We start from the raw sequence: 27,982 nt of genomic DNA, 5'->3' as shown, positions 1-27,982 counted from the left end.
CCCCAAAGCTAAATTACTTAAGTACACAGTACAATTAAAAACAGAAGCAGCCTTATGTGTTACATAGCTCCAATAATGAAATACATATTTACATATATTTATAAATTAACTTAATAATTAAGTTAAAACAAATAAAAATAATAATAAAATCATAAGACCGGTATACACTATAATATAATATAACAGTTTACATCTTTGACGAGACAGGAGAACAATATTGAGACAATTGCAAAATAGTGAGTACAGTGACTGAGACTCTGAGGTTTGAAGGCACTTGTTGAAGTTGAGTGCAAGTCAAAATGTTAAATTTTCACATCCCTGGTCCTCAAGTGTCCACAAGTGACTTGTTTTCTGCGTGTAGTAGCATGTGGTGTGTGTTTATGTGTGTGTGTGTGTGGTTTTATCAGACGGCATGTCTCCTCCGGTGCAGTTTGTAGTGATGCAGAAGCTCCTGGTGGCTCTTCTTGTGCCGGCTCTTCTTCCTGAGACCGGCGGGCCTTGGTTGATCTCCTCTGGATGACGGCCTGCTGCTTCCTGTGGACCAACAACAACAAAAAAGTCACCATTTTTCCATATGAAAATAATGCAAAGCTAGCAACAAGTTTTTTATTTATTTTTTTCCCAACTTGTGACTTTAAAACAGAATAAAAAAAAAATCAAGTAAAATGTCCAGTGAATAAATCAGATCAACACAAAATATGAAGGGAAACTGAAATAAAACACAATATATACAGTATATATATTAAGCTGGATATATTGATATCCATGACTAATGATGAGCAGTAGTCAGGATGTCAAAGGAAAAGGAATGGAGAGAGGTGGAAACAAAGACATTTTTAAAATAAGCATATGAGAGTTTCCAACAATGGCACTGACTTGTTTCACAGTGTGGTCCTTCAAAGCCTTGGCACTGACAGCGGAAGCTCCCTCCTGACAGGAGGCAGATCCCCTCGTTCATACATGGGTTGGGCTTGCAAAGATTTACCGGCATTTTAGCCTCTGACAGAAACAGAAAGAATCGTTTTCATGAAACAGCTGGTAACATAAAAAGTTCCGAAATTCATATTTTGTACTTTTTTTGTGTGTGTGTGTGTGTAAAGCTGCAAAGACATTTGACCAAAAGGAAAGAAAAAAAAGCTAAACCAAGCAACAAATTGATCACAATTATCATAATCAACCCCTTACCTCTATCCATAAAACTGCAGAAAACAATTGGAAAGGTTTGGTAACAGATAGTATTCCCCTGTATTCTCACCTGAACACAACATCTGCACCAGAACGTCCTCGAAATACTTGAGATCCTCGTAAAACGGCACCGAGATCATGTGTTCCTCTGAGCCGGCGATCTGCACCAGTCTCTGTTTCTGGATGTCCCCGATCCCGACCACGAACAGTGAAACCCCGTTGTCTCTTATCTTTTGAGCCGGAACGAGAGCGTCGTCTCCGCCTGACCCGTCCGTGAACACCACCACGGCCTTGTTGACGCCGGGCCGAGCTCCTTTGGCGACCGTCAAGACGTTGGAGTGGACGTGTAGCAAAGCGGCGCCCGTCGAAGCCGCTCCGCCCATGTAGCTAGCCTCGGCCGCGGCGTTGAGAACGGCGGAATCGCTGTCGTGCGTGTCCAGGTTGAAGACGGTGGTGGCCCGCCGACCGTAGGTCACGAGCGCCACCTGAGACACGTCGCGGTTGATGTCGAACTGCACGGTGAGGCTGCGCACAAAGTCGCGCAGCGTGACAAAGTTCTCCCGGCCAACGCCACTTGACGCATCCAGCGCAAACACCACGTCTACCGCTTGGCCAAGACAACCTGAAATATACAGAAAGACAAAAGAGTTATGGTGTGAAAATATACAGAATTACTACTTTACATGCAAATAATGAAGTTTAGAAGTGGTACTTAAAAGCGCTACAAGGAACCTTGAAATATATCTGAAACAGTCAAATTTTTACTCTGATGATCATTATAACATGTAACAACAAATGAGATCATCAGTGCAAATAATGCTATTTTCATATAGTTTTTTCTAATGCCTTTGTCATGGGTATGCTCAACCAGGAACAACAGCTGGTGTAGTAAAAACACTACCGCTTTTGTCCACAGGGGGTGCAGGAATTAACAAAAATTTAAAGTTCCTTGGAGCACCATTAAAGACCCTATTATTAGAAAAATTAAATATTACTTTTTATATTTTTACACATTTTAAGATTTGTAAGTGAGTGTTGTTCCAAGACCCTAAGGATACACACAGTCCGGCTCCAGAAGGCCACTTTAAGGTAAAGTGCTTGTTTTGGTCAGTCGGTACCTTGTGTATCCACGCTGCAGATCTTAGCCTTGAGTTCGGGGATCTTGGCGCTGAACTCTGGTGATATGTAGGTGATGGTCCTCTGGGGATTCCCCGTGATGTTATTCAGCTGGCCCTTTAAGCGCTCTGGCCCCATCCCTATGAGGAAGACCTCTCTGTCTATTGCGTATTTAGAGGGCTCCACCACCTCGTCCACAGAGGGGGTGGACGTGAGCAGCACCACTACGCGGGGCAGATCGTCTGTCACGTCCGCAAAGACCGGCGCACTTACGAAGCCGTGGCGCGTGACGTAGCGTATCGCCTGGCCAGTCAGGGTCTCGCCGCCGATGGGTTGAAGTTGCTCCACGGCCTTGAGCAGACCCTTCAGGTTCCCGTTGAACTTTCCCACCTGGGCCTCAACTCTGGTCTCCCCGCCAAACACCGCCAGGCCTACTTTGCTGGGGCTGTCCGACCCGATCACTGTCTGCAGGAAGCGCTTCAGGAAGGATTTGAGTCGGAGGAAGCCTTCCAAAGTGATTGTGTTGGAGCCCTCCACCAGGAACAGCAAGTCCACAGAGCAGTCAAGGGATAAGGCAGGGGCAGGGGCTGAGGAGAGAGGCAGGGGTAGAGTTATTTCCTTTGGGGAATTAAAATCTCTTTAAGTATAGAGAAAGTGTACGGACCACAGTGAGGCTCTCCTCCATAGCCAGGTGGACACACGCAGTGGTAACCTTCTGGACCTTCTGATACACATGTGCCACCATTGAAACAGGGCTGAGAGTCACAGGGATCTACAGTTGAGTGGAGGGAGAAAGAGACTCATATGTGTACATGTATATATACTGTACAGGCACATATAGAAATAGTAAACACAAGTTCTAAAAAAAAGAAAGACAGAAAGACAAATAACAGCGTTGTTACCTGGACAGATGGTCCGATGGCAGACTGTGTGGTGTCTCTTGTACACCTTGTTGTACCTGAAACACACAGTATACACTTGGACTGACACAAAATTAATTTGTTTTGTAAGTTATTATAATTATAGTAGGGGATTAAATAAGGGATTGTACAAGAATCAGCCTTGAATGAAGAATGTACCTTGAAATGCTCATGCTTTGTGAGAAAGAAAGCCAGTTCAATGTATTCTTGGGTAATAGCAAACACTTTGGAAGGTCAAATTTAAATTGTAATGGCTCTGTAAACAGTCACATCTGCTCGTCTTCGGGCCATTTCACTTTGCTAAAGTAGCAGTGTGCCGTGAAATTAATTTTGTCAAAGGCCTTGGGAGGATCTGACAGAATTTTACACTTACGTTGTTGTTTTTTATTAACACCCTCACATTGACACACATTAACACATGGGAGTCGCCCCTTGTTCAACAAAACACAGCCAAATGAAGCCAAAGAAGAAAAAAAAGACAAGAGTTTCATATTTGTTAGCGATGCACACTTGCCTGTAATGAGGACAGAGGGATGTGTATGGGGAATTTCCCTTGGAACCTTTCCAACACATGAAGTTCCCCAGCAGAACCTTTACGGTCTCTAGGGTTTTCCTGTCACAGGGAAACGACTCCAACTGGCAGCCTAGGCAACCGGTCGGGAGGTGCAAGGAAGAACAGGTGGAAATAAGGGATGTGAAGGGAAGTTGGATGGACTGGTGTGAGTGGATATACGGAGTCCTTACCCGCAGGTGTGGCATCGCAGACGGAGAATGCGCTCAGCGTGGTGTACAGACCGTTGACGGCGTCGTAGAAATGCTCGGCAAAGAAGACATGGCTCTCCGTGGGCTCGCTGGCCAAGGCGTGTAGCTCCTCCCACCTGGGAAATAAATAAATAAATAAATAAATAATCAAGAGACTCTTTATGTAGAGACTGCATTGCAAACAGAAATAAGCAGTTTAAGATATTGTTATAGAAAACAATGCCTAGATTTTTTTTTAAATGTGTACATGTGACTATCTTCTGGACTGATTTTTCAGTTGGATTTCCAAAAGCTTTCTGGCAAGAATATTTCACTCAAGGAATGTGTTACTAATATTCAAAAAATCTTAGAATGAAGAGTAAATATTGAATTTTCTTATGTTTGAGCAAACTGCTATATTCATAAAATGAAATATATAAAGAAATTGTGCTCATATAGCACTTCAGATCTAGATACATTTTTTTTAAGTGGTATCAAATTTAACTAACCAAAACTATTATTTTATGCACATCTCAAAACTTTATAACTAATTTGGCAAACCATGTGTGTGTTAATGTGGGTGTTCAAATATATGTTTCTGTCTCTATGATTGTATAAAATTGCATCATTATTATTGAATTGATGATCTGTGCTTGTTTTAATTATTTTTGTATATGAAACCCTGGTGCTTATGTGTGTGAATGTATTCGACCACTGAATGTACCATGCACAACTGTTAATAAAAGAATATATATATATTGGCTATAGGAACCTTATTTTCCATCCATAAAAAGCCTACCTGGGGTAGCGGAGGCCCACGGCAAACAACACTACACCTGTGTCTTTGAGCTGTGTGGCAGCCTGCACCGCGCCGCCCTGAGACTTCCCGTCTGATATCAGGATGATGATGCGGGCCGCAGTGGTGGAAGAGTTGCGTCCTCCCGGGAAACCCTTCCTCAGTGTGTACTTTAAAGCCAGGCCTGTCTGGGAGCTGCCTCCCCTGGGTGTTCGGAGTAAAGAATAGTGTTATGTTAATATAAAAGGAATAGTTCAACATTTGTATATTTTTTTTAGCTTTTTGCCTCACTCTCAGGCTCAAGAAAAGGTGACAGAGTTCTGTGTGCATGCATTTTTTTATATAGAAATTGGCAAAGGTCTCTCATCTAGGTTAGCTTAGCTCAAACACTGGTAGTCAAGGGGAGCAGGTCCAAAGATAAACTTTACAACATCACTAAACACTCGTGTTAGCTTGTTGGGTCTTCTGTAGCAGAGTGAGGTAAAATGCTAAAAATGTAAAACTACTCCTTTAAACCGGCACTGTAAATGAAAACAGAACAATTAGATAATATGTACTGTGTTACAGAAGCCTGCAGCAGAGTTGATAATGTGTGTAAACCACAGACAGCGTTAGTTGCATTTCTCTTATACTAGGTCTTGGACTGAAATATTGTCGGAATTGTTGGCTCAGTTTCATCGCCCAAGGGCTCAAGAAACACATATAAATGCTATTTTATATATATATACATATTGTTTCAAAATGACATTCAATACAATTTTACAGCAGGAGCCTCTCATAGTCTAAGAAGAAAAAGATTCACAGTGTCATGATGGTTAGGATGAACGACGTCCGAGTCAAAAAAGCGACATAAAGCTGGAAATTGGTGCCACCATCATATTATCTTTCCCATTATTTTTTCTTTTCAACCACAAAAAAAATATTCTGTCTGCTTGGAGCGCTGAATCTATACTAGAAAAATAAAGCGAGAAAACTAAATAAAGAACCACAAAAGCCTTTGAGGCATAATTGTAGGGTCTTTGCTCCCTTTTGCAGATTTATGTGAACAAGTCAATATTATGGATTGTGACCACACAGATAATCTTTTAATACACCCTATGTTTTGTAGTGCTGTATATATAGGTAGCCTACTTGTATTGGTATCCTTGGATCCAAGGTTGTAAGAGAAGATGCCTCTTGAAAAGCAGAGTAAATAGAATAGAATTGTTTTGAATGGTTGCAACCACACCAAATGAATTGTTAAAAAAGTGTATTACCAATAAAGCATTGATGAAAACCTAGCTACAGTATATTGCTGCACTTGAACCCTGTGAGGTACCAGTTTGATTTAAGGCGATGTGACAGCTCACAAGTTCAAAATAAAGGTGGCCATTTCAAACCAGATGGTCAGTAAAAATGCACCACACACACACACACACACACACACACACACACACACACAGACACACACACACACACACACACACACAAACCATCTAAATTACTTTCCTCTTTCTCAGCTTATGCAGTTATCCAATATCCAGTGACAACCTGTGGTGTACCCCTCTAATCTGAAATTAATTTGTTTTCCTTTCTAAGGAACATCTGTGTTACTTAGTCTCTAAATGCGTGTATACGTGTGCTTTTGAACTAAATTCAGTCCGGATCATATTACTTGTCAATTATAAAAGAAAACAAATAACGCCCTGTTTTGCCATTCTTGCTAACTCATTCAATCCTTTCGTATCTACGCTGGAAAAGTGTGAAAGTTTTAGCCAAATAAGTTGAGAACATAAAAGTTCTCATCCCTGCTAATGACAAGATTGTATTGACAGTAATTACATTATTTCAATAGGAAAATGTCTCTGATTTCTGCCCATGTTGAACTCAACTCCATTCTGATATAAGCTCTTATAAAACCTTTGTCCTAGGTGACATGTATTTAACAGATGTTCTAGCAAGGTTCTGAAAAAGCAAAACACACCATCCTAGCAAAAAAATAAAATTAATAATAAAGCAATATTTGTTTTCACACTTTTGCCAATGTCCACGGTTGGTGTAGTGTTTAGAGCACCTCCCCCCCGCCCATAGAGGCTCAGCCCTCAGAAGCAGCAGACCACGGGGTTTGAATCCGGCCCGTGGTCGTTATCTGCATGTCATTCCCCTCTCTGTCCCAAGATAAATAGATACACCATTCAGGTGAGACAAAATCATGGATGCCAAGATGTCTTACTTGCCAGATATTAATTTGACTTTACAAACTACATAGTGATTGTATAACAGACTGATAATAACTACTGCCATCGAGCAAAATCACACCATAATAAAAAGAAATCTCTTGCATCCCAGAACACGTTTTTTTCTGAGGGTGAGATGACAGATGAAACACACCTGAAAGAAACCTTTTTCATGTGCTTCTTCAGCTCTTGTTTGGTGGTGTGTGAGTCCAGGGCGAACTCCAGCCGCGGAGTGGAACCAAACTGGATCAAGCCGACCCGCACCTGGACACGGATGGAAAGACATCAGTAAGGCTGGACAATGAGAGAAGGAGAGAGAGAGAGAGAGAGAGACAGACAGACAGATGGAAAACAAACCTTGTCTGGTCTGATGTCTAGAGCCTGACAGAGTTTGATTGCATAGTGTTTGGACCTCTCAAAGCCGCCCTTCCCCACACTGTAAGAACCATCCATGAGGAAGAGGATATCCATGGCTGCCGAGCACTGCATCACTTCCCATGGAAAAACACACAAAACACAAAGTCAAAGTGACTACGAGGAAGTCTCAGGTTTTGTGAATTCTAGTGGCCCCTTTGGACAAAAGCGGTAGTGTTTGTAAAGTTTGTCGCTAGCGTGCCGGTGCATTTGATAAAGGAAGCGAGTGAAAGAGAGTCAGCAGGATGCATCGCAATGAGGGAATATATTCATAAACTTTGATTTATTACTGTTCGGGAAAGACAGGATGTTTTTCCGGTCTGCATGCCGTAAATCGTTTTGTCTGAGTTAGCGGGGATTCCGACATGAACAAAGGCATTAATAACTATATAAATATAGTGTTTTTTTGCTAATGATCTTGTTTGCTGTAACAGGTCATTTATGATCATCAGAGGAAATATTTTACTTTTACATAAACAATTAAAAACACATACAATTGTGAAAGTACATACTATAAATGAAAAGGTAGGACCAAAGAGAGTCATTAGCAAATAGCTCCTATTCTACGGTTCTGCAAGGACATTGAATAGGGATTATCCTGGTTAGAGATCAAAAGTTTGGCTGTTACAGATGAAAATAACATCTCAACGTGATCAGACAAAAAAAACAGCTTAGCATGCAGGGCTCAATTTTACTCCTGCCAGGTGCTCACAAAACCATCAGCAAGCAAAAAAAAAAAAAAAAAATCCCGAGGCATGTTTGTGCAAGCTTGTGGTGTAAATAATCAGCGTGTTGCTGTCATGTTAGAATGTGCAGTAGAACATGAGGAGGGCCATTACAGACAAGGGGAACGCAATAGTATCCAGCTGCAGCCCCGGAGAACAATACTGAGTCGGGGCGGGAGTACTGAGTCGGGGGGGAAGAAAATACTAATACATTTCAAACGTTATTTAGACAAATTATATTGTTTTGGCGATTAAGTTCAGGCATCACAGCTGGGTGGTTAGGGTTAGGGCAAGGGGATAGGGAGAGGTTATAATATATATATAGAACATTAGATTATGTTCAGGCATCACAGCTGGGTGGTTAGGGTTAGGGCAAGGGGACAGGGAGAGGTTAGAATATAGATAGAACATTAGATTAGCCACGGCGCTAGCTCCACTCGGCTAACGGAACACCGCGGCGGCCATCTTGAGAAGGTCACATCAAACAATAAAAAAGACCGCAGTCCATGAGACCGATAGGCTACTAGCCCCGACACAGTACCCCCGGCCCGACTCAGTACTCCCGCCCCGACTCAGTATTGTTCTCCGGGGCTGCAGCTAGACTCTACTCGGGGAACGTGCCGTCTGTGGGAAAGTCACCTCCACACACCTTCTAATGAGACTAATAGGACCAGGACCATAACCTCCACCTCTTTATTATTTATTTCCTAAGCTGTTGGCCTTTTTGTGTGTGTGTGTGTGTGTGTGTGTGTGTGTGTGTGTTTGTAACTAAACTGAATATTATTTAATTGTGGCGCACTATACCAGGCAGTGTTACCATTTGTTAACAATTTTGCCATGTTTTTAGTAAGGCACCCACTTTCTGCGGCCGAGTTGATCTTGAGGATGTTTTCATGGCTAGTGTGGATCTCCTGCACTGAGGAGCTTCGCTGGACTAGAAGGGACAAACAACACAGAGATCAGTCAAATGTTGGCTACACAGTATTATGCATATGCACGGCTCCAACATAGCACATTTAGATACAGTAGTTAGAGCAACTATACACAACAAACATAACTGTTTACACAAACAAATGGTTTATAAATGTGTCTAAGCCACTAATTTCTTCAAAAATGTAAGACATTTTCTTGTAAATTTAGTAGCAACATGAGGCAAGAAAAATGACAATGTCTTGACATGTTAACTGTATTTACTTTGCATGACTCACAAATGGAGATCAAAGCCTTCCGAAAAGTGAAATAAAATAGTAAATGGGATGCTGTCGACAAAGCCAGTACAGTTCACTGACTCCCACTTGACCCCGGCTGTCAAAGGATAATGAAGTATTCCAAGTTAATGTGAGCGGACAAGTGAAGAACGACATTCTTCGGCTCCAGTCAATGAAAGGACGTGACTCTATTCAGGCACACGGTCAACAGAGAGAGAGAGAGGAGCGAGGGGACATGTGTGAGTTCTGGTTGAGAAAGCCCATGGTGTACATGCCTCGGTATCCTTGGTAACACCGGGCGAGTCGCAGAGGCATGTGTCCGATGAAGAGTGGGCAACAGAATGCAAGTGTGCCGTTGCAGAAATGCATTTCCACGATAAACATATTACATTCTCCTTAATCTCTTGAACCAATGCAATGATCAATCATCTCCTCGAACATGGGAGGAAATTGACGAAAGGCAGAGAAAAGGAGCGTTTAATTTTAGTGTTGTGTAAAAAAAACTAAAATAAAAACAAGGTGCTCTTTGGTGCAGAGGTGAGCTAATGGCAGCAAATACAGTGTGAAAAACAGGGGACTCTTGTTGAAGAAAAGATAAACAGCCTTATTTTAATACTTTACTTAGACTAAATGTAATACTGCTATGCATTAGCTGCATCAAAAAAGACCATTTAACTGTTCCTTCAATAAGAGTGCCTTGGGTTTTTTTCCACAGTTTGGCTAAGGAAGAAACATGTTCAGTTTGTTTCGGTCCACTCTGTTGTAAAGCTTCAGGCTGTCCGCCCCTAATGCTGATTTAGGCCATTTGTCTTGTGGTAATCATCTTGACTGAAGTGTCAAACGAGTAAAAAAGGACAGAAACATCAAAGAAAATGTTCCATGTACAAAAGTAAGGGCCCTGGAGCACCATAGCAGCACACAAGTTGCTGGCAGGTTACTTGGCATGTCCATAAAGTGCAGCATAATTGTGACTTTGTTGTCTTAATTCCAGCTAGTGACCTTTGTCGCATGTCTTATCCCAATCTCTTACCCCACGTGTCTCTCTGCCTCTAAAACTATCCAATAAAATTGTGAAAAAGCCACAAAAATATCTTTAAATTAAAAAAGAAATATGGGCCACATCTGCAACAGAGAATATAGTGCCTTTAGCGATGGACTTCATTTCTTTCAGTGGCAATAATATGGTCTGTGAACTTCTTTTATTGCATCAATAAGTGCGACCATTTTCTTTGATGCTTTGTATCTGACACGAACACAAGGGTGTGACAAGTGGTGGAGAAGGAGACACAAGCATCCCCGTTGAGACATGTTCGCTGACAGTGGCCCAAGTTAGGTGAGGGAGGTTGGGGGTAAGTTGCAAAGGTCCTTCATCTTTCCTTTTTAAAAGAGACCACCACTGACTTCCTCCATCAGGGAGTCCATTGGAAGAGAGGGAACGAGCTACACACGGTCAAGAAACATTAAAGTGTTGGACAGGACACTGGTAGTCAAATAAAAGTACCACCTGCTGCAGAGAGGCCTCCTCCGCTCCACACCTTCTCACAATGCTGACCCTTTCATCTGCCCCCTAATTGCAACGTCAGTCCGGCCCCAAAGTCCTCCTGACAGTGAAAGTTTCAACTCTTTGGCAAGCTGCTTTTTCTCATGGTCAGTGTAGTGGGGCCCCACTGCTCTAAACAGAGTCTGTCTGTTCAGCCAAAATGACTGTGCATATTTAATGTCTTTGAATGGCAATGTATGAGTCTATGGCACTGTAGTCCACCATTTTTATAAATCCACTTAGGAGCTTAGGAGATGTAAAGAATATTCTCTTGAAATGTGAGATTTAAACTACGATTAGCATCATCTACCTTTTTGACAGGCTGGATTAGACGGATAGAGCTTAGGTGAAGCACTGCAACATGTTATCTGTGTTGTCAGCACAGGGGGAAAAAAGGGGGCGTGGGGAGCGCCTTCACAAGGAGAAACAGACTGGTTTGCTCAAGTTCAAAGTCTTAAAATGGTCACTAATAAATACTTCAGATGGCGCTAAAGCTGTCATTTTTGAAAACAACTCAAAGATTATATTGCCCAAGGACTCACGCCTCTCCCCTCAGGCAAATACCAAAAACTCTCCGGTCCCAGAGGATGCACGATAAAAACAAAAACTATGCAAATGTTTTGACCTGCGTGGAAACCAGCATGCATTTAAGGAGGTAGAAAATCACTTTTGAGGGGTGATAGGAAATGGGAAGCTTTCCCAGACTCAACAGGTTTAAGCAGTAAATATCTTGTAAGGAATCTCGGGGTGATCAGAGGAGCATCAGTCATGCATCATAGGACACATTTAACGTCCAGACGTGAGAGTAGCATCAATCTTTCGTGTAACTCTCCAAGAAAAAGTATTTTGCAAAATGTGGAACTATTTCTGTAAACAATTTGTGAAAATGCCTGAACATTCAAATGAGTGTGTGACTATATAAAAAGGTCAACCAACGTTAAACTTTGTATATTTGCTGCATTATTTATTTTTCTTAAGTAAAAGGGTAAAATTACATAAAGAAATCTCAAAACAGTAATTACAGCAGTCCTTGATCTAAAGGCTAGGAATACCACAGGAGTACAGTAACTGAAACTGAATGCAAAACAGTAATACAAATCATTCAACTGACCTTGAAGCAGCAGCAGTGTTAAGAGGGAGAGTTTGATGTGAGGATGCATGTTGAAACACCTGGAATGAAAAACAAAGGCAAATGCTCAAGCACCCAAGAGTAAAGGAGAGGCAAAGGCGTTATTGAGATTTTAAAAAATGTGCAGCAGTGGTCTGCAACCTTATGACTCCTTAAAATGAAGAAACATATGTTCATTGTAGTTAAGTAAGACGCGTTAGCCATTAGGCCCCCATAAACATTTTGACCAGGTCAAGTAATTACCCTACCTGAGTATACACCCATACCATGTTTGCATAGCTAAGTGTAGGTCCAGCCCTGACAGGGCAGGTAGTTGACAAATGAGGACAACATCTAACTCCTGTTAAGATGAATTGTTTAAAACATTTCTATGCATGGCCATCAGGATCTTCCTAAAGCCATTGCTTGACATTGTGTCCACCACCATTCAAAACATAACATTTTAATTACGTCATGGTCATGTTTGGGGTTCGCAATTAGTGACTATAGTGTTTTGTCTTCCATTTAAAGTACACCGACTTGGGTTTTAAATATTCTGTCCCCTCCTGTATTTGATTGAGGATGGAAGGAAAACTATAACACCGGCTTAGAGTCTGATGGCCTCAGAAGATGAGGCTGTGATATTGACTTCCATTCAATTACAAACTACAGAACCAATTAGTTGTCAGATAAGTACACAACATAGCTTCATCTTAACCATTCCATTAGCATGGAATACAGTAGTTCATGAGTCATGACACACCTGCTGTATTCTGTATGTTCACTGCTGCGTAGCCTACACATAGTAGGTTGAGAGGCTGCAGATAAGGTTTGATTAACTCTGGCTGCCAATAAGCTTGGCCACAATATCCTGTATGTGTGTCTGTGTATGTGTGTGTGTGTTGTGGTGTTTTAAAGACCTACAGGCTGGATAAAAAAGGACTCCCTACAGATAAAGCTGTGTGTATTTTCTGAAACAGAGATAGGATGTGTGCAGGAAGGTGGCTTTCTCTGTGAGGAGTCTGGTGTGCCGTGCGATACAGATCTGCAGGGCTGACATGCAGCGGCTGTCTGACGGGCTGATAAACATCACCAGAGGCTACTGAAGCTCTATTTGTGCACTCATCGGGTACGTCGCGGGGACAAGGGATTTCATTACTGCCAGACGGGCCCGGCTTTTGAATGAGTGCACTGCACACACACACACACGAGAAGGAAGCAGTCATGCAAACCACCATATAAAACACACACACATACACACACCTCGAAATTGGCTCTCTCTTCACAAGCATTCTTCTGGATCCTTCCACCCCTCCTCTTTTTGGTTGTCCTCACTTTCTGCCTGTCAGTGAACACCTTTCTGCTCTGTCTGGCTGGACTTTTAGTCCCAGCTTAACTATAAGGAACCCAAAAATAAACGTCCAATAGGATCCTTTATCTCACTTTTAGGAATCAAAAGGAAAATAAATCTTAAGAAGCAGCTGTGTCATTTTGTGAGGTCAAGTGTCAGATTTTTTAACCCTAAAACTTTGGCTTATCGGCCCTTGTAAAATGGGGCAAACTGGGAAATGTCATCACCTTTCAATAAAGGAAGATCCAAGCCATGGATGTAGCGGCTGTTTTGAATATTTTGGCAAGCTGGAAAGTGCCTGCCATGCTATAATTACAAAGGAGTGCCATTTTTTTGTAACCAACTTCATACACAAAGGATCTTCCTAACCCATATAGGCCCTACTTGGAGGTGTGTCACTGTGAGAAACCTCCACAACTCTCCTGTAATAACCACTTCTAAAACATGTGAGGAACAAATATGGAAACTTTTCTTTTAACAGTGGGACAACTGTCTGATTACAAGCCGATGCTATCTACAGTTCAAATCACCTTGGTAGGTCTACAAATTGACATGAGAAAGTGTTGCACAGGGAAGCTGGAAACCACACACAGAGGATGTAGGCTACAACCACAGGGGCTAATAATTTGATTTCTCAAACCACAAGGAAACTATATTCAAGACAATCTAATAAAACTTTACACGATATTTAGTTAGTGACTCATCCCCAGTTGATCTATTGGCTCCCTGTCTGTATGTGCTCCCATTTTAAGTTGAAAAAAGCCTATCCCTAACCTGTTCATTTTAACATGTTTTATTTTGCTTGCTGTTTCACCTCTTGCCTGTTATCTTCAGACATCTGGTCACTCTTAAATGTGTCAAGGGTCAAGGCAGGTTTAAGATGGGGGCAAGACGTTATGACCCTGATATGCAGTAGTAGACGAGGTTTACTTAAGAAGCAAGAACAAATTGATGCATGTCCATCTACTTAAGTAGGTCTACTAAGTAGTTAAGACTTTGTTTCCCTACACATTTGTATTTTAGTTAAGATTAGTAGATTCAATCGTACATCCATTGTGTACTGTACACCTATAGGTGTATGGTTATAGGAGGGAGGGGGCCTTCAGCAGCTGTCAACATTAATGAAAGTTTCCGATAATCTACTATCTATGCACTGCTAACTTCTTAACAAAACATTCGCATAACCTTATCACCTGTTTTAAAGCATCCCGCTTTCAGCTCCTACATCAGCAGATGCCCCCAAATAAAGAGTCCATCCAAATCAGGGTCCGCCTATAAGAAACATTTCGGCGCTCGGTCGAGAAAGAAGTTCCCCTTACCATGCGCTGTTCACGGTCCTCAAGCCTTTAATGTATTCTTCCTCACTTCTCCGTTTCTGCACTGGTGTGATCTGAGGATTCCTGCACGGGACAGGAGAGCAGCGACCCCACCTCTGATGTACCTGCAGCTCATTACACCTCCTCCCAGCCACACAGGGAGACCCAGACGAGTTGTAAACTGTTGCCGTCGTTATTCCCCACCCCTTTATCACCTAGCCTAGCGCGATTTCAGTGTAATTTATGTTGTAAGGACCTTTCGGCATTTTGTGTCTTGCATAACTTATAAATGTTTTCCAACCAATCACCTCCCAACTTCATTTACCCATTTTCTTAATACTATGTTAATGTGTAATTTAATTAACTATAACAATTCGTTTGCATATTTGTCAATTGGTTATCCATTAAAGTATAGGTCTATATCATCTGAACATTGGCTTTGCACAAAACAAAGTTGTCCAAAGAAATGAAGCCCAACAAAACATCACAAAATAAAATCACTTTACTGCAATCATTTTCAAATCTTTTTCGTCACAGAACCTTTGCGTAAAACTGAAACACATGTCAAACATAAATCAATCAGGCTGGAAATCCGACCTGAACAGGTGATTAGGACTGAACAAAGGAACAGATGGCAGCACAGCATGCCACAGCACATGCATAGGAGACAAATACAGACTTGGATAATTATGGTTGAACATCTCTTGCCTATTTTTCTGCCAACTTCAACAAACCAAATAAATGCGTTCAGTATTTTATTTTTTAAACTTCCAGGAATATTAAAAGCAAAAAGTAAATTTAACCACAGGTTAAAAACATACAAACCCTAAAATAAAATTTAAAAGGTTAAAATAAAAGCTGGATGGCAACTTGACAAAATGATTAACTGGGTGGCTACGTGCGGAGGCCACATTCCGAGTTAAACTTGTTTTAAAGAAACATCGTCTAGAAAAAAAATCCTTGATTTAAACAAGTTGGCTAACAAAACAATATAGTAGTGTGCTTGGTAAATCTTATTTCCTCTGTCCCATCAACTGTTTGGTGAGAGAAAGCTGCAGCTGCATCAACTGTTCCAGCTGGTCGATCTGTGAAAGGTTACCAAAACATTAGTTATTCAAATTTGCAGTTTGTCAATCCTGCTAATTATCAATATTGTTGAATTAATGTATGTTTAATATGGCAATGAATGCCTATCTTTACAAACTAAAAACTATGTTCTATCAAAATATAACAAGACTCTTTCCAAAAACATTGAAACCTGCTGACCTTAGTCTTCAGGCTCAGACAGCAGCAGCCAGAGGTCTGAAGATCTGGAATTCAAATAAAAAGCCAATTAAATGCTGCACAATCTTATTCAGCCACACATTTTATTGTAGATAAAACCTACAGTGTGATTGTAGAAACATTTTACGTTCAGTATTTACCAGAGGTGGGACCAAGTCATTGTTTAGCAAGTCACAAGTAAGTCTCAAGTCTTTGCCCTCAAGTCCCGAGTCAAGTCTCGAGTCAAGACAGGCAAGTCCGAGTCAAGTCTCAAGTCAATGCTGACAAGTCTCAAGTCGAGTCACAAGTCCTGAAGTTTGAGCTTCGAGTCATTTCGAGTCCTTTAACCAAAAAGTAATAATATATTTACCCATCATGTACGCTTTTAAAATCTATATTTATTTATTAAAACAAGTGCAATTGAAATTGTGGATTTTTTTACAGACATTGCACTTCCCAATTGCACTATTTACCAGTGATTTTTAACATTTAACTCATATTAAGCACATACACAGACACTCACACATAGACTAAATGTAGAAAAGCCCCCAAGGTTTATAGGTTACAGTGTTGTTATTTCTTATAGTGTGTTAAAATGTGTTTTGTTCAGTGCGACATTATAGCTGTCGGTCAGTGGCCGTGACGTCAGTCGGCCGGAGGGTCTGTTTAGTAGGCAAAGTTTCCTTTTCTTCTCTCTCTCGGTCAGATGTGTGAGCAACGTGCATGTTGCCGCAGTAGTCGATCATTCCACATGTGAAACGTGTTTATTTGAGTTTAAATGTGAATCACCCGTGTGTGAGTAAGGACATGCAGTCTCGATCGCTGTTATACGTTATAGTTTATGCATGTTTATGTCCGCGATTCGCCGGTCGCAACAGCTGTTGTAACGTCTCTTCACGAGCGGAGTTTAAACCTCTGTTCTTTTCCCGCGATCTATGCTGCTGTGCTTGTGAATGAAGGAAAATAAAGAGCGGATACCATACTCCTCCGCTCCTAGTCTCATGCTTATAGTCTGACGCCTTTGGCCATAAGTGGTGTTCTGGCCGACACTTCTGAAGTGAAACCAGTGATAAGCAGATCAGCGCAGCACCGGTACAGCCACCAGTTTCCTCCGCTACACTAGGCTACATGATGAAAGATACGGTAGCCTACTTAAAAAATATAGCCTACTTTTTAATCTTTTTTGGGGAAAGTAGCAAGTCTTGTCAAGTCAAAAGGCTCAAGTCCAAGTCAAGTCACGAGTCATTGATGTTAAAGTCCAAGTCAAGTTGCAAGTCTCTTTACATTTTGTCAAGTCAAGTCTCAAGTCATCAAATTCATGACTCGAGTCTGACTCGAGTCCAAGTCATGTGACTCGAGTCCACACCTCTGGTATTTACACATCAGGTTTTAAAGAATACGTACCTTTAGTGTTTGTATCAGTTTTGCATGGAGGCTCCATTGCCTCAATGATCCTCTGAATTGGATCTAATAAACAACAAAAAAACATTTATATTCCAAAATATTGCTAGGTCTATTTTGTTGAATGGATGATGTAAAAGCAAATACTAGCAACAGTATTCAAAAATGGCAGTGAAATTGACCAACCTTTGACAGGAGAAGGGGTTGTCTTCTGCAGGGGAGCCCATGTCGTTGGCTCTGGAGCTGCAGTTGGGCCAGTGTTGGCTGTTGTACTTTCTCGCACCTTTTGGGTTTCAGGTGTTGAATTGGGCTGAGGGCAGACAGGTACAGCTGTAGTGCTGGCAGTGGATGTGCTGCTGTCTGTTTGCTCAGCCTTCTGGGTGGAGGATGGGCTAGGATTACTCTTGGCCAGGGCCTGAAGTGCATCCAGGATGATGGCAGTGAGGTGGCCCCCACCCCTCTCAGTGGGCAGAGTGACTGAGAGCACGTTGGTACAGCCATCGAAGGACTGGACCGTGGCCACGACGCCATTCGACAGCACACTGTGGAACATCTGCAGCACTTCCTCTGGCCACTCTGCAGGGAAGTGCTCCTTACCTACAAACAGAAAAGAACGTGTGAAATGCTACAGCCCTGAGCAATTACAAAAAATTAAACTTGTGTTCATGTTTTAAAATCATTTCAGAAAACAAGCATGTCAGCCATTTTGCCTTACCAGTGAGGGTGCAGCGGGTGATCTGAAAGGGGAGCTGCAGCAGGTGCATTGGGATGGGTAGAATACGCGAGAATGGAACTTTCTCACTGTTGCCGTAATCTGCATAGATGACGCTCAACTCATTCTCACCCACCTCCAGGACCACAGCACGGTACCAGTTATTGTCAGCTGAGGAAACAAGTCCACATTCAATTCCATTTATTAGCAGTTGTTTTAGCACCAAAGCAAATTTTATTATATAACATGAATGTGTTAACTTTAAAGTCCCAACTTCCAGAGGATGTTTGTGATTTTTACTGTCTTGACCTGCTTTCTATTCATTCATTTACTATATGTGCCAAAAAATCATTTACGAGATGACTATGTAGACAGCAATCCTTACAAAAGATGAGCCTTTATCACCTACTGACAGACCCAAAAACTCCACTAAAAAGGACCCTGTTGTTAGCAGAGCTGCGGAATGTATGCCAGGCTATAGTCTCTGACTTGCATACTGTGTTTAAAGAAGAGCCGCTCCTAACTTTGGCTTCACACACACAGTGTAATTATATCTACAAGCAGACACCAAATTACCAGCTTAGGTCTGCTGGGGCAACTACTGCAGTTAGGGTCTAAGAAAAAACTGGATGGTTGAATGAGAGAAAGTAGATTGTTAGAGTGGTGAAATAGCTCAATGATGGATCAGCTGGTCTCTTTCCTTAAATGTAAATGTAACAATGTGTTGGAATTGTGAAGCCTGAGCAATGGAGTTTTCCCCTGCTTACAGCATCTATTAAACTCTGGATGCAATTTCCTCATAAAACACCCATCCACCTTGTGGAACTTCTGTTATTTTTCTTACATCAAATTTGCCAAACATGATTAAATTATTTTGGTGTAGAAGAATAAAAAGAGCGGGGTAGGGCAGTGGTTGACACTAACTGTTGCCTGCTTGCCCGGGGCAACTGAAAATAATGTTTGGGCAAGTTGAGATTGCTTCTTGGTTGCCCGGACGGGCAAGTGGATTTTAGAGGGTTTGTCTGTAGTCTAGGCTATGTATTCATGCGTTTTACAGTCTGCAAAACATTATTTTTTCCCGCTAACTCACACAAAATAGATCGGCTACATTCGCAATTGAGCAGCTGCACGCGGCAGCCAGCAGCATCACGGTCGCTCTTTCGCACTCGATCTCTCTATCTCTCTCTCACACACACACACACACAGCCTGTGTGCGCGCAGTTTCGCTGTCTACGTTCCGAAAGCCGGCTCTATCCTACGGACCTGGTTCCGCTATATTCAAAACCCAGAAATCAATAACGTTTGAGCTTATCGATACCGCTATGGAGTCCAGTAGGCTAGGTCACATTATATAATTTTAAATATCGAGTCGGGTCATCTTCATCTAATTAGGCCTACTTCAGCGTATTATTCCATCACTGGACCGCATCATGGACTGTAAAAGTGTTCTACCTTCGACTGTCTTGAAGAAACTCCTTCCACCTGCTCCGTCTCAAAAAAAACAAAAAAACTCTTGTCTGCTGAGCCGCTGCCGCTGCAGACGGGCTCCGCACCGTCTCATCATTCATTCAATGCAGCGGTGATCAACAAACGAGAGACTCTGTAGCAAGTCCCGCAGTTAAAAAATCGGATAGTTTTTAAATCCATATTAAAATCTGCAGGATAAGACCTAGTTAGCTAAAAAAAATCGCAAATGGTTCAAATGTGATGTGTTCAGGTCGGCTCAGTAAAATGATTATTAGGCAAAGGTCAATAAAATGACATCATGATGTGTTCAAATGTAACATCAAGAAAATAAGAAATTTTAGTTTTTCGCGGGAAGCTTGAATAATAGCCTAAAGTTTGGGTAAAAAACTTGTTTTCCCAGCTATATAAACTAAATAGTAGGCCTAAATATGGAATTATGACCTGCTTAAAGTCCTATCCTGAGCTCTGCTCATCTTGTAAGCAATTAAAGCAATAATACTAGTTCTCTTTAAACAAAATAATAGAAAGGTATCGATAAAGATTTGGATTGTGGAGTCTTTATAATGGTATCAATATGAATAGAAATGAATGATCGCCCTCCTTACTTACAGTATAACTGGGCAATAGCTTTAACATGGTGGACTTTAAATTTTATGGCACACCATCACTTTTTGGCACAATGTGACCGTTTTAAATAAGTAAACATTTTCTGTGGAAGCTAAAATTCAGCTGGACTCTGAGCTAGACTGAGTTTTCTGAGCCCCTGGGCAAGGTGCATGGCAAAAAGAGGCCCTTTCACGATGCTGTAGCAGGACCAAGCGCTTGGTGTAGTGTGTGATGTCATGATATCTAGGCTTATATGAATTGTTGTTCGTTTTATGTGGTCAGGATGAGACTAGTAAGCAGTGTTTGCATTTAAGAGATCGCTAAAATGTATAATTTAATAAGCCTATATATATATCATTGTTTAACAGTTTTTTTGGGCAAGTGAACACAACATTCGGGCAAGTAAAACATTACCTGCACTTGCCCTATGGGCAAGTGCATTTGAAACCTTAGTGTCAACCCCTGTAGGGGATAAGATATAAGCCAGGACAAACAATGCACTGTGCTGTGTTTCTGAAATAAAACCAGTGTTCCTCACCAGAGAACTGGGCACAGCAAACAGCCCCAGGAGCTGGTCTGCTCAGCACAGATAAAGTGGCCTGGTTGTTGTTGCAATATGCTGCCAGCTCCATCATCACTTCCTGAAGCCTCTGCTGGTCCACTGTACAACAACAAACAGTGAATACATTGGAAAGGAGGATTAGATTTTCATATTCATTTGTGCATATTCTTACGACAGACAAAAGTGAGTGTTCTCACCCTGGCTCCGACCAAGCAGGTAGAAGAGGGAGGGACTAGTGACAGCACCAATGAAAGGCTCAAAGGTCTCATTGAGAGGGAGCTCCACTGTCTTCCAGTCCACAGGGAAAGATGGGGCTGGAACAAGATTATACAAAACACCAGTTGAACCAGGTTTCTCTAATCATCAAACCATTGGAATTTCATCTTTAGGACACCTTTACTTCAGCTGACCTTCTGGTAACGCTGCAGTCTGTCCATCAGTTGGTATCTCTTCAGAGCTGGCTGCAGGTGGATTGGAGGCTTGTGCATGTATTTGGCTGGGCCCACTTTCCTGTATTTTCTCCTGGTGTTTGCCTCCAGGTCCTGTGGCTGCGTGTGTCTCTTTGGGACTTGCTCCAGGAGCTTTGGCTAGTTGCTCAGTAAGTAGGGAGGCGGCCACATTGTGCCCTCTGCTCTCCAGCTCCACACCGTAGCCTTTCTCAGTGACCGAGAGGACACGTGCAGAGAGCTGCTCACTGTCCACCAGAGTCTGGAACCAAAGCAGGGCTTCACTGCTCCACTCAGATCCCAGGGGCTCCACACCTGAATCCAAACACACACACACACACAATATGAAAAACTTTATTCTTTGCTCTTTTCATCCAACTTTTGGAAATCTAAATAAAAAATTCTCTTTACTGTCATTTCTACAACATTTAATTAATTGTTTTAGGCAGCCACGGTGCTGTCATGGTGATAATCATCACATGGTATTTATACCAGATTTGTGAATTCAGCCAGATATTTAATTCTGGAATCATATTTGGAGGGGGACAGCCCTTAACATTTTGGCTGCTAGGTAAAGCATTTTATTTGCATGTAATACTTAAATGTCATAACAATGAGGAAAGGCATTCACACTCCCTTTGTCTGATTAAACAGAAATCTTTCCCTCTCTCATACACTACCTGTGAGCCAGCAGTGAATTGCCTGGAAGGGTAAAGTCAGGAGTTTGGGTGTGATGGATCGAAGGTCCTTCATCTCTACTTTCATGCAATAACCATAGTCCACAAAGTTTACCAACACCTCTTCTTCAGACAAACCGTTGACCATAGCCCGATACCACGCTCCATCACCTGGGGAGCAAAAAGTACATAATGTAAAACTAAAAACTTTCACAACAATAACCTACAAATGAGATCACACAGTTGCAATATGTCATAGAATGAACTTAATCCAGAAGGCATCAATAATCAAAACATAAATAATGTTTTCTGCCTCATATGCTGCTGTATCAAACATTTCAAGTTTTAACAGCCTGCCTAATGAGCTGACAAATAGTGGTAGAGTATATGTGGTCTTACCAGGAAACATGGCACAACAGGGCTCTCCAACTTTTGGCACAAAAGGTGAGGTGCTCGACTCACAATGCTGTTTCAAATCAGTCCCCAGCTCTATCAGCTGCTGATGGTCTGACAGACACACACACACACACACACACACACACACACACACACACACACACTTCGTTAAATAACTTTTATTTTTTTTGCATAGCTACTTGTTAACAGCACTTATCAGCCAAGAGTGTGTTCAAACTGCTGTGAAAGACCAATAATGGTGGCTCTCTAGGCTGAAGAAACCACAATACCTGTAGGATTGTTGATCCGGCAGTAAAACTCTTGAGGGTTCTCCACGACACTGGCCAGCAGTGCCACTGTCTGGCCGTCACAAGGAAGCTCAGTACAAGACCACACCAGAGGCTCACAGGCTGGAGCAGGCACTGAAGAGCTCACTTTATCATAAAGCAAATGCTAAATATTAAGACCCAACTTTTTATGTATGTTATTATCAAAATAATCAAGTTGATCATAAAATTCTCAGTTTTTCAAACAGCTGCATAAATATCTTTTAAGTCAATGAGAAAAGAGTAATTGTGACTATGGCAGAGCATTGTAGGACACAAAGACAGGTTTTTGAAATGTCAGTTAAACTCACATTACCATAATATTAAAATTAAAAGAAAAGTAATTTTCAAACATAAAAAACAATGATAGCTTGTATTTGATGATTATTTGCTATGTTTTCAATACTTGATATTCATTTTTAAATCAAAGTAATTTTGATTCATTTCACACTCCCCACCCTGTGGTTCTTCAGTAGCGCTTGATGTCTGTTCAACCTGCTGGTCACTACTGGTGGGAACAGGAGCGGGAGCAGCGAAACCAGCAGAGGTCAGCAGCTCCGCTACATTGGCCTGAGGATCACTGGCCTCGTCAATCATGGCCACCAAAGCCTTCCCCTCATGCGCTCCCTGGATCTCAATGCGCAGTATTCGGTTGCATACCCTTCGCTGCAAGGCCAACACGCAGTCCTGTGACCAGCTCTCCCCAACAGGCTGGACCCCTGGAAGGAACCCCAAATACAGATGTTTGAGAGGATGAAAAAGCTGTTAATGAAAGATATAAACATGTTTTTTTCCTTCTAAATTGCAGCTTATACTAAAATAATAAATTGACTATTTTTAGGGGCATTAGAGATTTGCTTTAATAAAAAAGTGAAAGACGTGTTAAATAATAAAAAAGAAAAGAAAAGAAAGGGTTTCACAGCAGGTACATTACCTGCTAGACCACAAGGCATAGCCTGCATGGGCAGGGCCAATAGCGAGGTGCTGATAGGCCGCAGCTGGCCTAAATCCACCTCCTCAGAGTTGCCAAAATCAAGGTAGCCAACACAGACACATTTCTCTGATGAATAGGCCAGAATTTTAGCCCTGTACCACTGCTTGTCCTCTGAAGGAAACACAAAAGGTCACAGCTTAGGTTCACAATGCAGGTCTGCCAAGGAAAACCACTGATTTTATATTATTCTGTCTGACTTGAAAGTTGAATGTAGAAATGTTTTTAAATCAGAAGAAATATACTTATAATATTTGATCTATGAATTGGTCATTTATGTCATTAACTTGCTACAATAAAGATTTTTTTTAGTAACAGCTGGCACAACCAACATATTATGATTAAGTTGACTATCATACTGCAATATGTTTAATGTCGATATATTCTCAATATGTACGCATGTGTTGTACCTGAGAACTGGGCACAACAAACTGTGCCAGGGGCTGGTCTGAAGTTTTGGGGGGCTGAGACCTGACAGCAGTGTTCCCTCAACTTCAACTGCAACTCCTGGATAACTCCTGTAAATAAAAAAAATACCCGTCAAAAGTCCAGAGGAGTAAGTTGAGTTGCATGCAGCAGAACAAACGCTACTTACCTGCGTTCTCCACCTTCTGTACAATAATTTCCATGGGTGACTGGATGTGGGTGATCACAACAGAGAAGGAGTCACCCACTGCCAGAGTCAGTGGCTCGGGGGGCTGAGCCCAGGTGTTGTCATCCTTCCCATCAGAGAGGCACTTAAAGTTTTCCAAGGATGCAGTCACCATAGCATCTGGAAAAAAAAAAAGGATTTGCAATGCAATCAAAATTCTAAATAGGTAACAAAATCCCACTACATACATGCTAAATTTCTTGTATTAATTTTGCCTGGGTATTTGACAGCCCTGGGGCCTCATTTATTAAACTTTGCGTGGGATTCACGTGGAAGCTGGCGTAAGGAAGAAACTCAGGATGTACGTGCAAACAAAAATATTCGGATTTATAAAACAGTGCGCACTCACGTCTTACGCCTGTTTCCCTTTATAAATCACAATCAACTCTAAATGTGGCGCATTTCATTTTACACAAACACATTCGTTCTCGCACTTCATACATGTGCCGACGGAGTTGCCGTTTCTCCTTTCTCCACTTCCTGTGCGTACGCATGGGTCAGAGTTTGCTTGGAGGACCGCACATTCTCCCGTCATGTTTGGTTTTTATAAATCCCAATGTTTGCGTAGAAAGTGGCGTGCACCCTCTTCTGGGCGTACGCCACGTTTATAAATGAGGCCCCTGCTCTTTAGGATGATAGGATATGGAGATAGGATATACAGTAGATATGAAGCTGACTTACTTATTTCTTGCTCAGTTGGTGCATTAACTGTTTCCTCTTCAGCATAACCGTGCTCAACAAGGAATTCACTCAACTGCTTTCCTAAAAGACAGAAAGAGAGGGAGTGAGTTGTCTTAATGGGTTTAAACATTTACAAATCCTTTCTTTGGGTATCATACATTGGAGCATTCCTTCCTCTATATAACTTACCGATGGAAAGCAGGATATCCACAACATGGATGCGACCAGTCTCTAGTGATTCCCCCAGCCTCACAGTCACAGATTTGCCAGCCAACAGCTGTCTCACTGCAATACAGCACTCGCCTGACCATGTGCCAGTCACTGGCACAACTCCGGCGATACGGCACTCCATTGCCTGGAAGTAAAAGATGCAAGTGATAGCATCACCACGCCAGCTGTTTAGACATTACACTGTCAGGGTGCATGTATATCAGGAAACTGTGCTTTATGGAAAGTTATTACTTTGACAGGCGTCTGTGCTATTATTAATATTCATGGAGCAAAAATATTTTAACATCAATTATTGCCACATTTGGCACTTACAAAAATACAAATTTGTGTGTTGTTAATATGCACTCACACATGGACTAAATAGCTGGATATTAACAGCAAGGGGCTTGATCCTGTCCACAGGGACGTCCTCTTCATTGCCAAAGTCAATGTAAAGGATTTTAGCCATCTTCTGGTCAGCTGTCAAAGTCTGGACCAGGCCTCGGTACCAGCTCTACATGTAGAAAATAGAGGGACACAAAAATGGCAGTCAAGGAATGAGCCAATACGCACACTAACACTCTTGTTAAATTGCTTGAGATAGCCTCTGCTCACCAGATCACAGGAGAACTGGACTGCGCAAACCTCTCCAACACAGGGTGCATATGTTGTCACTGAAGGGCAGCTGTATGTTTTCTGAAGCTCTTGGCTGACGCTTTTCAGAGCTTCCAGCAGCTCGGGGCTTTGGGCAAGAAGAAAAAACCTGCCGGGGCTGTAGAACTCTACAACAGTTGCCTAAAACCCACGCACAACGACAACATGAAGCATTGCCTTTTGGTATTTAACAACATTGGCTAGATCAGTCTTAACAGTTGGGACTAACTGGGTATGTTGTACCTGGATGTCTGTTCCTTTAATGATTTTAGTCATATGCAAGTCCTTCAAATAGACCTTTCGGAGACTGGATGCATCGGCAGGCTTGAATAGACATATCACAAATCCTTGTATAGTCATTTCAAATAATGAAATCGTTAAGCTTGAATTTTTATTATTTGTATTATGCAATTACCTTAGCCTCAATCAATGCAGCTCTGTCTCCTGCCCCTTGTGAAAGTGTAGTTTCCTTTGGTTTATCCCTTTAAAATTAGACAAACAAGTGAGTACACTTTATTTATTGGAAATCATAACGTTTCAACTTGTTGAGGGGGAATTACAAACTTAACTTTTTTGTTAGAATTCAAAAAATAGTTTCAGCTGAAAGTCATTATTTATAAGGGCCAACATAGCTTACATTGCAGGTTCTGGATAAACAGACTTGCACATGTGTCTGTGTGCCTTCCAATCTTCTGTCTGACACACCACAGAGCAATAAGGAGTCTTCTTGCAGCGCTTGCACCGAAAATTCCCTGTCAAGTGAATACTAGTTAATTGAAGACTGCACTGACTTTAAATGCAAAGCAACAAGAGACACCTAGCCTGCGTTGACATTGACTTTACAATTCACATTCAACAACACTGAAAAACTACGTTTCATACCATACACCAAAGTGTCAGGATATACTTAAAACAAGATCACTCCAAGGCCTTATTATTTTCTAGACGGTCACTTTTCTAAAAATGATGTAAAAGAGCAACCAATTTTATAATTATTTGCATGTTATCACCAATAATTGTGCCTTTCACTAAAAAACGTATTAAGAGTCACCAATATGTCCTTGAGTTGATTTTATTGAATACAATATGATGTTTATAATTCTGATGTCATGATGCAAAATTGTATCACAGAAAGGCCATGATAAAAGGACAGGAAATAAACATACACATTTACTTTATTTCAGGCTGATTTTTATTGGTTATTTGAGCACAGTATTGGCACTCCTAGGTGCAGGGCTGAAGTATATTTACCTTGCTGACCACAGTAGTTGCAGAAGTATACAGTCAGTGCTGGGGGCATAGATCCTACCACCTGTAAAGACAAAAAACACACAGGTTTTTTATTTCAACAAACAGATATTTTATGAAAAACCGCATTTTATGATAGACTTTTTTTTGTATACATACTGCAGATGTATTATTGGTGATTGGTGTAAGGACAGGACCTGCAAGAAAAAAAATAAAATGAATTACCCTGGTGAAACATTAAGGTGTTACACTTACATACGGTGTATGAGTGTGTGTATGAATGGGTGAATGTGGTAAGATATGTAAAGCGCTTTGGGGCTGAGAAAATCGGCTAGAAGGCGCTATATAAGTCAAGTCCATTTACATTTGAACAGACTAGAAAAAAATTGTGTGGGAGGCAGGTTGGCCTGATAACAAACGTCAGTCTTGCTAGTTAATTAGGGAATTGATTTACCGTCTCCAAAGGCGCCTGGCACGGGGCGAACAAGTGTGGTTTCAGGCGGGGTGGCATGTCTTGGAGAAAATGGTGGAAGAACCAAGGGGCTCGAGGACGGTTTCCTCAAGGGCAGGTTAGGTCGAACCACCAGGTTTGGTGAAAACGAGCGATACATGGCGACAGCTGTTCACATAAGGGCACGCAAAGTTTATTAATTTAGCATGTGAGCTTATAAGTGCACAGAAATGTTCGCTTGCACGCAAAATGCACAGTAGTCTTAGCTAGCTAATTAACGGTGAAACGGCTAATGCACGCACATTTCAGAGATTAGCTCGCTAACGAATTTAGCCATAGACACACATACGACGTTAATTGAGCAAAACTTAAAACCAATTTAAGTAATGTAATGCTACGAGATATAAGTTAAGGAATTAACCATAAAAAGTCAACATAACTGTACTTTTAAGGTTTATTGTACGGTCAATATGTTACCTACCTGAGTGCACGTGTCGTGTGTCTGTGTTGAAATGAAAGTGATGCACATGCGCAGTAGTCTCAATCGCCGAAAGGTCAACAGGATCTTACAAATTCTCATTCCCTAAATAACTAAAATATTGT

The 27,982-nt window shown here is 41.6% G+C and overlaps 2 protein-coding genes across 2 annotated transcripts; both read right to left on the bottom strand.

Moving 5' to 3' along the window:
• Positions 1–56: 56 nt before the first annotated feature.
• vwa2 (von Willebrand factor A domain containing 2) lies at positions 57–14,689 on the bottom strand. The gene is made up of 14 exons (XM_080049493.1): positions 14,640–14,689; positions 11,973–12,031; positions 8,973–9,047; positions 7,332–7,465; positions 7,129–7,238; positions 4,762–4,962; positions 3,966–4,099; positions 3,730–3,865; positions 3,204–3,259; positions 2,966–3,073; positions 2,304–2,888; positions 1,256–1,807; positions 877–999; positions 57–534 (listed from the first exon to the last, which is right to left on the bottom strand). Exons 2-14 carry the CDS (start codon positions 12,019–12,021, stop codon positions 404–406), a joined length of 2,394 nt encoding a protein of 797 aa, XP_079905619.1. The 5' UTR covers positions 12,022–12,031; positions 14,640–14,689; the 3' UTR covers positions 57–403.
• An 871-nt stretch (positions 14,690–15,560) lies between these two features.
• Positions 15,561–27,872, bottom strand: tdrd1 (tudor domain containing 1). The gene is made up of 26 exons (XM_080048465.1): positions 27,861–27,872; positions 27,383–27,547; positions 27,088–27,125; positions 26,932–26,992; positions 26,318–26,432; positions 26,096–26,162; positions 25,924–26,004; positions 25,642–25,821; positions 25,397–25,540; positions 25,006–25,171; positions 24,817–24,897; positions 24,079–24,255; positions 23,894–24,001; positions 23,427–23,597; positions 22,951–23,211; positions 22,457–22,588; positions 22,170–22,277; positions 21,774–21,941; positions 21,058–21,408; positions 20,845–20,961; positions 20,624–20,746; positions 18,016–18,183; positions 17,487–17,897; positions 17,304–17,366; positions 15,903–15,946; positions 15,561–15,721 (listed from the first exon to the last, which is right to left on the bottom strand). Exons 2-26 carry the CDS (start codon positions 27,537–27,539, stop codon positions 15,650–15,652), a joined length of 3,564 nt encoding a protein of 1,187 aa, XP_079904591.1. The 5' UTR covers positions 27,540–27,547; positions 27,861–27,872; the 3' UTR covers positions 15,561–15,649.
• Positions 27,873–27,982: the final 110 nt, after the last annotated feature.

Source organism: Ammodytes marinus (genome assembly GCF_949987685.1).
Source record: "Ammodytes marinus genome assembly, chromosome: 20".
NCBI classification, from domain to species: domain Eukaryota; kingdom Metazoa; phylum Chordata; class Actinopteri; order Uranoscopiformes; family Ammodytidae; genus Ammodytes; species Ammodytes marinus.
The sequence above is the reverse complement of the archived record's forward strand: the minus strand, read 5'-3'. Positions and strand labels throughout refer to the sequence as shown.

What these genes read in the sequence shown, in the direction of transcription:
- vwa2 (XM_080049493.1), bottom strand. Translation starts at nt 12,021, where the DNA reads ATGCATCCTCACATCAAACTCTCCCTCTTAACACTGCTGCTGCTTCAA. An exon ending in TAGACATCAGACCAGACAAG is followed by an intron (nt 7,239 to 7,331) that starts GTTTGTTTTCCA and finishes ATCCGTGTCCAG; the next exon opens with GTGCGGGTCGGCTTGATCCA. An exon ending in ATGAAAAAGGTTTCTTTCAG is followed by an intron (nt 4,963 to 7,128) that starts GTGTGTTTCATC and finishes CCGAACACCCAG; the next exon opens with GGGAGGCAGCTCCCAGACAG.
- tdrd1 (XM_080048465.1), bottom strand. Translation starts at nt 27,539, where the DNA reads ATGTATCGCTCGTTTTCACCAAACCTGGTGGTTCGACCTAACCTGCCC. An exon ending in CTGCATTGATTGAGGCTAAG is followed by an intron (nt 26,005 to 26,095) that starts GTAATTGCATAA and finishes TGTCTATTCAAG; the next exon opens with CCTGCCGATGCATCCAGTCT. An exon ending in TTAAAGGAACAGACATCCAG is followed by an intron (nt 25,822 to 25,923) that starts GTACAACATACC and finishes CGTGGGTTTTAG; the next exon opens with GCAACTGTTGTAGAGTTCTA.